The 11,567-nt window shown below is 45.8% G+C and overlaps 1 protein-coding gene across 2 annotated transcripts in view; it reads left to right on the top strand.

The window, feature by feature from the left end:
* Positions 1-448: 448 nt before the first annotated feature.
* Positions 449-11,567, top strand: part of LOC116942496 (interleukin-17 receptor A) — a 30,271-nt gene continuing 19,152 nt past the window's right edge. The window contains exons 1-4 of one of the 2 annotated variants that reach the window (XM_032954497.2): positions 449-1,070; positions 9,218-9,242; positions 10,396-10,545; positions 11,153-11,274. In XM_032954497.2, the coding sequence (XP_032810388.2) occupies positions 948-1,070; positions 9,218-9,242; positions 10,396-10,545; positions 11,153-11,274 (420 nt within the window). In that variant the 5' untranslated portion in view covers positions 449-947. The remainder of the gene's footprint in view (positions 1,071-9,217; positions 9,243-10,395; positions 10,546-11,152; positions 11,275-11,567) is intronic. The other variant, XM_032954498.2, reaches the window with a different exon arrangement.

Genomic DNA, 11,567 nt, shown 5'->3' with positions numbered 1-11,567 from the left:
CCGCAGGATATCGGTCTTGAGCATTCTCCACATAAACACCCGCAGGATAACTGCACTCCCTCTACGCTGCTCAGCGTGCGTGCCAGGCTAGGTGTACTCCACCGAGAACAGGACGAGCCGTCTGTCCTGTACCCACCCAGTGCGCCTCCTCCTCGCCCGCTCACAAATACCGCCCGCCCACACAACAAAGATAAAGATCCCCCGTATTATAGCTTTCACAGAATGCTGGGGCAAGTGCTGTTAGCGAGCACCTATTAAGGTCGGCACACAAGGTGGAAGGCCAGCACCACGCCCGGCCGCCTTTGTCTCCCGAGTAGCGATATTTACACACCGCACCAGGTACTCATTGGAGGCTGAGTAGGGGAGCCCCAGAACAGGTTCAGATAATCGTCACTGTATATCTGAATGTACGGTATTTAGAACGTCTTTCGCACTGTAGGTAGCCAACCGTGCTCATCAGACTGGGCTCGCCGCGAACCGCCGCGCCACCGCTCCCCATCGTACGCCCACACACACCGACACACACACACAACGACACTCACGCCCCACACACACACACCGACACACACACACCGAAACTCACGCCCCACACACACACACAACGACACTCACGCCTCACACACACACACCGACACACACACCGACACTCACGCCCCACACACACACACAACGACACACACACACCGACACTCACGCCCCACACACACACACCGACACACACACACCGAAACTCACGCCCCACACACACACACAACGACACTCACGCCCCACACACGCACGCGGAGGCACGGCGTCACAACGCGGACAGGTCGGACCGGTCCTGCCCCCTCTCCTTCCCCGTGTGCTGCGGTGGCGACGTTTGGCTCTCGTCGGATTTCCCGACTGCTGGAGTTGGTACCAAACTCGCGCAGAGGATAGAGGAGACAGGGCGAGAGGCAAATCACGAGATGCCGCTCCTGGGAATCGCGTTCCCCGTCGCGGCGTGTGTCTTGCTGCTCTGGGCGCAAGGGGTGACGCAGACGCTGGGGTTCGGCATCCTGCCTCTACATGACTTCAATTGCTCGCAACTGGTGAGTGGTGGTGGATGTTAGGCAATGGCGAGTGTGTGTGTGAGTTGGTGAGATGTGAGTTGTGTGTGCGAGATGTGAGAGAAGTGTTCCGAAAAGTCTATTTAGGATCTTTGTAGTGGTGTGTGGGTCTGTGAATGTGAGTGTGCGTCATGATGAGAGCGTGTAAAATGACGGTCTAATGGTGAATGTGATTACTGGAGTAGGAAGCGTGTGTGAGAGATGGTGAGAGGGTATTGGCGAGTATGTGTGTGCACATAGCCTGGCACAAGCGCCATTGTGACGTCACTACCACATAGTGGAGAATGGCGGTGGTTGTAAACATCGCTACTAGGGAGACAAAGGCGGCCGGGCGTTTTACTGGCCACCCCACCCACACACCAGTGTGTCGTTCCAGCCTTCAATAGGTGCTCGCTAACAGTAGTTGCCTCAAAAATATGTCAAGGCTATTACAGTACGGGGATTTATTTGTCTTTGTAGTGGTAAGTGTGAGTGGGTGATGATGGTGTCATGGTGAATCTGTGTATGTGTGTGAATGGTGGTGAGTGTTTTTGAAATGTAAGAATGATGGTGAGTGTGTGAGATGGTGTGATGTTTTGGGTGAAGATGGTGATTGTGAGGTGGTGGTGAGCGGTGCTTGAATGTGAGAGTGAGATAGTGTGAGTGAGTGCTAAGATAGGATTGCGAAATGGCTCATAATAGTGAGTAGGATGGTGAGTGCTCAGATGGTGATCGGTGATAGATTGAGATGGTGAGTATAAGATAGTGTTTGCGATTGTGAGCGAGTCTAAATAAACCATTTAAACCAGCTGTGGCTGGCCAGGACTTGGCAGTAGAGCAAGTGAGTAGGTTAACCCTCTTGTTCGGACCATTGGAGTGTATGGTGGTTTTCTACAGAATTGGCCCAACATATCAGTGCAGAACCCTCCTGAGCAGAGTATTGGGACTTGGAGAGGTTTCGCCTGATAAATGATAGCATTATTTATTTGCTGAGTGTCGTTAAATGCCAGATGTATAAGTGAATTCGTTGCAGTCTACAGTGTGCTGTGTAGTTGTGAAGGTGGCGCTGTATTTGTGCTCCCTTGTGAGCTGCTTGTTTTGTGTTGTGTATCATGCAGAGGCTTTTTCGTTGACCTCAGACCCATATCTCACAGAGTCCTTGCATATAAACATCCGGCAGTTAAACAGCATTGGTTCAAGCACGTCTGAATGCTGAGACACTAAATGTCAAAACCGGTCCAGGTTTAGCTTGTGTTGAAGCTATGTTGCTGCAATTAGATTGTGGCCAAAGGAATGTGTAAACAAGCACTTACATTTTCATGTGGAGGGATAGTTGTGGGAAGGAGGCGGATTGTCACCAATGTTTTGGAGAGTAAATCCACACCATTTCCAAATCGAGTACGACGTTTTGACGATAATTACAACTAGCCTCATCAGGCGATATCCAGAAACGGTATGCTGAACTAGTAACTAATTGACATGCTTTGTTTACGCGACAAATCTGACTAATTGGCTGTCGGGTGGTGGCAGGTTTAATGATACATGTATATACACGCAATCTAACCCAAAAAAACCTCTTATGGATAATATTGGTCGCGAAAGCCTACCTGCTTGACCAACCCCATATTGATCACATCTCGAAGAAAATAAAGTCAAAATAACATTTTTGCATAGAAACAAACATTGTCTTCCCATTTGTTTGCGCCTGCAAAATGTTGAAGCTATCATTCTATCACTGCTTGACTATGGTTATACTGTTTACAGATCAGCTCCTAATGAATCACTATACAGACTGAACCCACTTTATAATGCTTCTCTTAGATTTGCACTGAATGTACCATACAGGACCCATCATCGTCACTTCGACTTAAAATCTAATCTCATTTCACTTGATGCAAGAAGAAATCTACATTGGGCCCTCTTCATAAAATCCTTCTTGGCAAAATTTGCGCTATACTTAGCTAATTCATTAACCCCATCGTCAAATCCAATAAACCTAAGACGTCCATCGAATTGCCTTTGAACTTTCCCAAGAACAAGAATTCGAATAGGTGAAAAAGCCTTTGCCATTACAGCACCAATTTTTGGAACAACCTTGTTTCCTGCCTTAACATACATTTTTCCTTCAAAACATATTATGAAGCAGAAGATTGGTGCTGGATACAGTCACATTTGCAAATGTGATTTGGAAATGTGATACTTAAATATTTCAACAGTTTTATTGAGAGACTGTGTGTTGTCTTGGTGTGGTCTGGGAGTTTGCATGTTCCCCCCGTGGTCACGTGGATGTTTTTTCCGGGTCCTCCAGTTTTTACCTCCACATTTATAAACATGCGTCTAGATAATTTTGCTACTATAAATTTCCACGTAATAAGCCATTTTGTTGACCTATCATTTGTAGCAAGGTCGCTTTTGAAAAAGAAGCTAATAGCTCAGAGGGCCCTACCTGGTAAGATAAAAAATTGTTTAGTTTTATTTGTAAATATGTTTAAGTGATTTGTTTGCCTTTCCTATACTTTGCACGCCTATCGTGTTGTATTGTTTGTTGTTGTAACGTTTTGTTAAGAAAACGGTTGCACATAGAAGAAGACCTGATGCAGGCAGTGATGAGAAGGAACCTGTCGCGATTTGGACATATGTAGGAAGGACAACAACAGGAAAATTAAAAGTATTGTTAGGAAAAATGGAAGGAACAGGAAAGAGAGGAAGATCTCACAGATAATGGTTTGACGACGATATAAGAGATTGGTGCCAGAAAGATGTGGCACTAATTGCGCATATTGGCAAAAGACTGAGGAAAGTGGAAACATAATGCAGCGTGCAGTAAACACCTATGGTCTATCTGCCCATGGATAGTGATGATGATGACTTCCTACTTAAGTGTGTTGTCAAATTTGTAACTGAATCCACTGTAACTCATACCGTGTGTAGTTTTGAAAGTCATGTGCATTGTACAAGTTCTGGGCTGAGGCATATGGACACTCGTTTGCCTTTTACTTCGAGGGTGGTTCAGTGTTACCGGTAATGATTAATACATGCTCGGTGAAACGGTGTTGTGTTTCACAACATTTGGACTCTGGAAATTGAACCCAGGCAATTCAGATCTTGTCAAACTGCAACAAATGTTGGACATAAATGATCATATGGTAGAATATATGTACGTATAGAGAATCCCATTGAAATCGTGGTAACCTTGGTTTACATAGAGCAACACTAACTGCTGATAAACAATAGACAGGAAGGACAAGTTCAGATGGAGCGATGGTCAATCCAGCAGTTAGTTATTTTGTTTTCTGTAATTCAGAGGTTTACTAGCTACCGGGGAGAGTTTTCAATCAGTGCGTGTTGCTGTGACGTAGTGAACAGAAATGTGCATTCGGAATTTTTTTAATGAAACAAATGTCCAGAAGTACTATATATAAAACAGCATGGATAGATGCATGCTTGGAATGATACTGAGAGGAAGACAGATCAATGAACATCACTGGGCTTTCGCAGGCTGCATTGCTACAAGGGAAGGTCGCTGTTGGACAAGGCTGGCTTAGGGATGGCAGCCAAGTGAGAGAAGGCTCAAGGGTACATTAACCTTGGAGATGGAGCGATGGTCAATCCAGCAGTGGATCCAGCAGTGGATTGACCATAGCTGATGATGGCGATGAGTGAAATTTTATTAGAAAAATACTGTTACATCTTTTTTGGCAAATATAGCCTAAAGTATGTTTTTTGTAGCAAATGTTCTTTTCTGTTTAAGTCTCTTCAGAGCCATGCCCAGCTACAACCTGGAAAAGGGAGCCCATATGCAGTGTTAAACGTATTCACATCACTCTTGGAGCTCATTAGCATGGCGTGGCATGAGAGTTCTTAAAGGCGAGGAGGCCCTGTCAAAGTCCCCAGAGAGCCTTAGGCATGCGAGGAATTGAGGCGAGGAGAAATCTCGTTGTGTTGTCATGTGCGGATGCAGCCATGCAAATCAATAGGATAGCGTCACTCGCGACATCTCTTCAGGCTCGAACTGAAACTCATCCCATGGTTTGTATTATGGTTTATTCCACTTGCTTACCCAGAAAGACTTACTGAATCTCAAAGTTATTTTCCAGGAGGCTCCTGGTGGGTGATGTTACTATGTGTAATCCCATTTTGGGTAATTTACAGGTAGATTTTCAGAAGTGGAATATTTTGGCCCGATACCAGTTACATTGGTGTTTTAGCTATGGGAGGAAATCGGAGAAACCGGAGAAAATCCATGCATAACAGGGCACTTTAAAGAGATAGAATCAGTCTGTGACATATAAAGCTATCCTGTTCTTGCGTTTAATGGCAATCTGTTCAGGCGCTAAATGGAAATGTTGAGGTCTGCTTGCCACTAGAGGGCTTCAGGAGAGCGTTTGTGTAGTTTTGTTATTCCTCCATTGAAGGACCACATTTTGGTTACATGGCCACAGTCGCACTGCTATAGCTTGTCTAATGTTCTATTCATAAAGGGGATGTGTTCTTCACCCTATTGACGTTATGATGCAGTTGATGGTTAGACCAGTGTCTTCGAGGAATGTTTAAGCCAGGAGGTGCGATATTTGGATCTCAAATGAGGTGTTTATTCTGTACTGTCTGCAGTGTTTCACTCTGTTCGCCATTGTGCAATCCTGATCTGAGTTATATTCTAGGTTGGTGACAGGACAAACCCAGAAGAGGAATGGGAACTTGAGTCGGCAGCGAGGAACATTGATGGATAGGTTGTGGTCGTTGGCAAGAAAACGTGTAAACTTGTTTTTGTATATTGCATGTCTTTGCAGATATTTGGTGGCAGAATGTTTGCCAAAACAGGGAGCAAGTAGATTTGTGTCAGTTTCAGAGTTCTGGTTATGATGTGCATTCCATCTAGAAGTTTTTGTGTATGTACTCCCGTACCAAGCTGGAGCACAATTACAGTACTCTGGCACTGAGTAGATCAGCGATAGAGCAGCAATTGGCAGCACATCAGTTTAGGGTGCTCCAGGTAATTCCTGCAAGTTTCTGTAGCAGGGCGATACAAATCTGTTTTATGTGGGACTTTTAAGGTCAGGCTCCTGTCCATGATAACCCCGAGGTATCTTGGGGTTACCACAGAATGTTTTACCACAGAATGACACATTAAGCATGGCATCTGCTGCTTCAATGTTCAAGTGGAAAGCACTTGTGTTGGTTTTTGAAGGATTTTATTGCATTCTCTAGTGATGGAAATATGCCTCCAATAAAGCGAGATCAGCTGTTAGAGGATTGACAATGTTCTTGAGGATTGTGCTCTGTACAGTAAGGGCTATGTAATCTGCATGTATGAATTTGCGAGATAAGGTACATTACAGGTCACTTATATGTACAGCGTAAATAGTGATGGTGCAAGTACCGAGCCTTGACAGAGGCCATTGTTCATAATTCTCTTGTAGCTGTACAACCGAGTTGTACCTGGAAAAGTACGGTTGCTGAGCATCGCGCCGATTAGGTATGCAGTAGGACAGCATCTGATGAATTTCACCAACTTCAGCAGCAGTTGGTGAAATCAGCAGCAGAGAGGTCAATCATTGCTGTGTCAATTGTCTGTTGACATGTTCGCATGTACCAACCAGTGCATTCCAGACAAATTCCACTGGGATCAATTACAGGTTCCTGACTTTTCGAAATCGGTATTCGACTTAAACAATGGTTTCCAATGTAGCAATTGTTGTTTAACAAGGTGAGCTGTGAGAGCGACTTTTTCTGTGACACTTGGGTGGCCGTGAGGCTGATCTGCCCACTTCTCACCACCGTCATTCACTCTCTCTGACTGGAATTTCCAAAGAGTCTTCAGCTACTCAAATGAGGAAGCAATAATTTTTCATATACTTATAGAGGCAAGAACGTTGCGTGGAAGAAGTTTTTTCTTATTATAATGACGTTAAATCATGCACTCTGCCTGGGGTTGGATTTGCAGTTTACATGACTTAACATTAAATAAAATTGTTCTTGGTAATAGTAATAGTAAGAGTTAAGGAGTCAGTTACATTTTTGATTCAGCACTCACTAATTCACTCGTCACTCACCGGCAGTCAGTCATCTCCTTAGCAGTCTTCTATCACTACTGCCATGGTTACTGTTCCTGTGAACTTGACGCGTTGATTTCTCCTCCCATGTTGAGGTCTCGCTCTACCATACACTGTTTTGTCCTATCCACAACACTGTCTTGAGCCACCATCCAATACCAACACCCACCGTTCACCACTAAGTGACGGTGACGTCACCACGGCGCCTGTGCCAGGCCAGGTGCACTTTGAGGCCACGTGAAATTTCGAAGGCTTGCTAACAAAAGTTCTCGGGACAGACCCAGCAGGTGCCATGGGTTGGCTGAATGAAATTAATGGTAGATGCACCAGCTGTACCCCCTACTGTGCCAACTTGCTGCATTTTAGCCGCCCGGCGTTCTGCTCGCTGTTGTGAGCATCGCTCCTCTGCCCTCTGTTGTTGCTGGAGGGCGACTGCCTCCAACTGCCTTGTTAGCATCCTTCAAGAGCCTCCTCCATAGAGGCCGATCTTGATATCGCTGGTACCGGTTGTCGGCAAGTCCACTCAGCTCCACATCCTCCTGTACCGCATTAGTCCATCTCTTCTCCAGCCCATGTCATGACCGTTTAGCCTCTATAACTTTTCGGAATCAGTATTGGTGTCTGGACATGCAGGCTACATGAAACAGCCAACGCAGCCTTTACTGACAGAGGAGCTCACTGATGGGAATGTATCCAGATCTTTCAATAATTTGTGAGCGCACACAATCCAACCTCGTTAAACCCAGGATGGACAGACATGCCAGCCTAAATGTTTGTAACCAGCGCCGATGTTCCATTAGAGGTGTCCACGTTTCACAAGCATTAACAAGGGGGGGGGGCATGAGTGTGGCCGATAAGACTCGAAGCTTCGTGCGGAGCGACAGACCAGGTAGCTTCCACAGCATTACGCAGCTGATGAAAAGGTTATGCCGCCCGACTGATTGGGATTGAGACCTCTGCTTTCAAACTGGAGCTGGTCATAAGCACACTGCCCAGGTATGGGAAACTCTCCATTCTCTCCACAACTGCTCCATCACCTATGGGCAGCTGAGGGGGTGGGGTGTTTGGTGGCACAAAATACCCAGGGAAATGCTTAGTTTTGGTTGAGCTGATGGTAAAACCCCACCTCTTAGTGGTACACTCCAGTTTCAGCAGCAGGATTCCTCTGAGTGAGCAGCAATCACCAGATCATCAACATACATAACATGGTTGATCAATAGGGAGCCATACTTGGACAGTACCCGGGCATTGATCAGCCTCCCATTGTATCTATACCAGATGTAAATTCCTCCGATAGAGGCATGGAAAGCACCATCACACTGCTGGTTACGCACATTCACCCCATTTACTGACCCACCTACGTGCTCACCCACTTACCCACTCGCTCACTCATTCATCCACTCATTCACCACACTGCAGGTCACAACACTTCTCTATCTGCTTCTACTTTCACACTGCTCCACTTTGTAATTCCTACCATCGTCTTGTTCCATAAACTCTTATAACCTTGCTGAATTCAAGAAACGTGTCAACTTTTACCCATTACACCATTAACAGTGTTGTTTGTTGCTGGCCACTTGGAGTTTTGGGCCTGTGCCTGACCACTCGGTAAATACCATGCAACAATAACTGTTCCACGTTGCTTATTTGATTGAATCTCATTACTGCTCAATTTTACCCTCTCACTTTAATCATTAGCTTCACAAATGTATATAGTTGCATGAACTAGGACCATTATCTAACAGACAGAATCCTAACCTATAAATATCAGGAAGTTCACCAGCATTGGCCCAAGCAAGTCGGACTGCTGCTGAGACATTGAATGTCAAAACCAATTGAGACTTTGCTTGTGTTGAACCAATGCTGCTGAAATTATCCACTCCAAAAAGGCTGCGTGGCGGATGGGATTTGTAAATGTACCATTATTTTTTATATGGAGGGACATAATATAGAGGTGAAAGAGATGTATTGTCTGGTTGACTGCCTTCCTGGTACTTGAACACTTTCTTCGGGTTTGTGGTGGTGTAATTGTATTCAAGCATGGAAGGGCGTACTTCATTCCACCTTCCTGATCTCTTCCTCATTCTCTCTTTGCAGGGTGTAGAGTGCACTGCGGAGGAAGGTGAGTTGCCTTGCAAGCTGTGTGCACTGATTACCATGTTGTATTTATAAATAGATAGTGGCACGATGGCCTCACCATTTTAGAGCATTGAGTAACACTTGATACTGATGCTGGGTTTTAATTCAGGTTTTAATGACCTGTGCATCTTTTGTTGCTTATTTTCTCCACAGTGACGCTCATAATTATTTTATGATGTATGTATGTTGAACGTCTGCACTGTACATAGCCAACCATGCTAATTGGAGGTGTTGTGTATTCTCTAGTTTTGCATCAAAGTAGGACCCGCATTTCAAGGGGTTTGGTTCTGAATAAACTCTGTAGATAGGCAAGGGACATAGTGATGTATCTATGCAATTCAGATGAACTTGACCTTGTAAATTGCTCTCCAATTTGAACGAGAATAATAACCCCTCTTGAAATATAAATCAAAGTGATGGGTGGGATAGTTAATTTACAAGTTAAAGTATACAGCAGAATGAGAGATTGGATTTAGCAAATCCAAAGTGGTTGTGGAGGTTGCTTTTTGTTTGTCAGCATAGTCTAGGCGAGGCATAATGGCAGTAGGTGTTGGCCGTGAGCTGGAATGGAACTCGAACGATCGGGTTCTAAACGCAGCGCGGCTAACCTCTACACTACCGCTCTTCACAAATATGCATGCACACATGTAATATCAGGAACAAGAAGTAGCTCTGGGCCCCTCTTAAGTCGACTCATCCTCAAATGAGTACTTGGTGCGGTGTGTAAACATCACCACTGGAGAAACAAATTGCGGCCAGACGTGGTTCTGGACACCCTCACCTTTATGTGCTATGCCGGCTTTAATAGGTGCTCACTAATCCCTCTTGCCCCAACAGTCTGTTAAGGCTACATGAGGGATCTTTGCGTGCGTGTGTCTAGTGAACGTCGAGATTTTCCATGTTTGGGGAGCGGTCGTGTCGTGGTTAGTGCACTGCGCTCCGAACCTGGCGACCCGAGTTCGATTACCGCTCATGGCCACCACCAGTGACAATTATCTGAATTGGTCCTGGGTCTCCCCCTAAGTCGACTCTACCTCAAATGAGTACCATTGCGTGCCATGCCTTCATAAGTGCTCACTTACAGCACTTACCCCAACAGTCTGTTAAGGCCACACGGGGGATCTTTGTCTTTGTAGTGAACGTGCCGCCCACCAGCTGGTTCGAGTCTATGAACTGGACGCCGATGCCACCCCAGCGCATGAATGTGACGCTGGCCTTGGTGACTGAATCCACATGCCCCATTCCCCAGGCTGTGCTCAACATTACCTGGCAGGTCGCCACAGACGGTAAGTACCTTCCATGTGTTATGCATGTATGTGGACCATCAGCACTGGGGATATTAAAGCAGCCGGGCGTGGTGCTAGCCACACTACCTCCTCGGTCACCATTCTGGGTTCTTTCTCAGAAAGTCTCCGACTCTGTATGGCTATATGAGGGATCTTTGTCTTTGTGTCTTCACGTGCACATTACGTTTGCGTGTACGTTTACCTGCATGTGTATAAGTTTGTGTGTCAGTCAATTCACCCTTAATACTGGAGCCTGTCCCGTAACCCCCTGCCAGCTGGTCTCAAAGTGCGCACATAGCATGGCACAAACGCTGTGGTAACATGTGTGTGTCCCCGCAAGTGTGTAATTTTACGTCTGTGTCTGTGCAGTTCTCATAATATTTTAACTGGCACTGGGACTGCCCTAGGTCGACTCAGCCTTCAAATTATTACCTGGTTCAGTGTTTAAACATTGCCACCGTGGATACAAAGTTGGCCGGGCGTGGTGCTAGCCATACCACCTCATCGTCTGCCGTGCTGGGTTTAATAGGTGCTCGCGAATGGCATTTTGCCTGATATTTTGTTGAGGCTACAAAGGGGATATTTGTCGTTGTCCGTCTGTGTGCAGCGAGCATCCTGCACCTGGAGGGTGCCGAGGTGTGCGTGCTGCGCCACCAGGGCAGCCACAGCTTGTGCGTGCGCTACGCCTTCAGCCGCTTCAGTAGCCCGCACAACCCCAGTGGACGCCCGGTACGTGTCACTCCAGCCAGCACGTCAGGCCTAGCTTTGTACATAAAACAAAAATAAATACACGCAGTCCCCGAGGTACGAACGTCTGACTTACGAAGATTTGTACTTACAAACGAACCATCCAACTTGCAGATGTTTGGTTGTACTTACGAACTGAATCGCGGAACTATTTTGTTCGGCGGAGCTCTCTTTCGTGAGATGTATTGAGTCCCAACAATCCCGAATGATGTCAACGATAGTGAACTGTTCAACTGAAAGTAAGTGAAAATAAAGCTAATATTTTATTTTCATGT

Source organism: Petromyzon marinus, chromosome 14 (genome assembly GCF_048934315.1).
Source record: "Petromyzon marinus isolate PM22_M1 ecotype Great Lakes invasive population chromosome 14, UKy_Petmar_22M1.pri1.0, whole genome shotgun sequence".
Lineage (NCBI taxonomy): Eukaryota > Metazoa > Chordata > Hyperoartia > Petromyzontiformes > Petromyzontidae > Petromyzon > Petromyzon marinus.
This window is presented reverse-complemented; position numbering and strand designations above follow the sequence as displayed.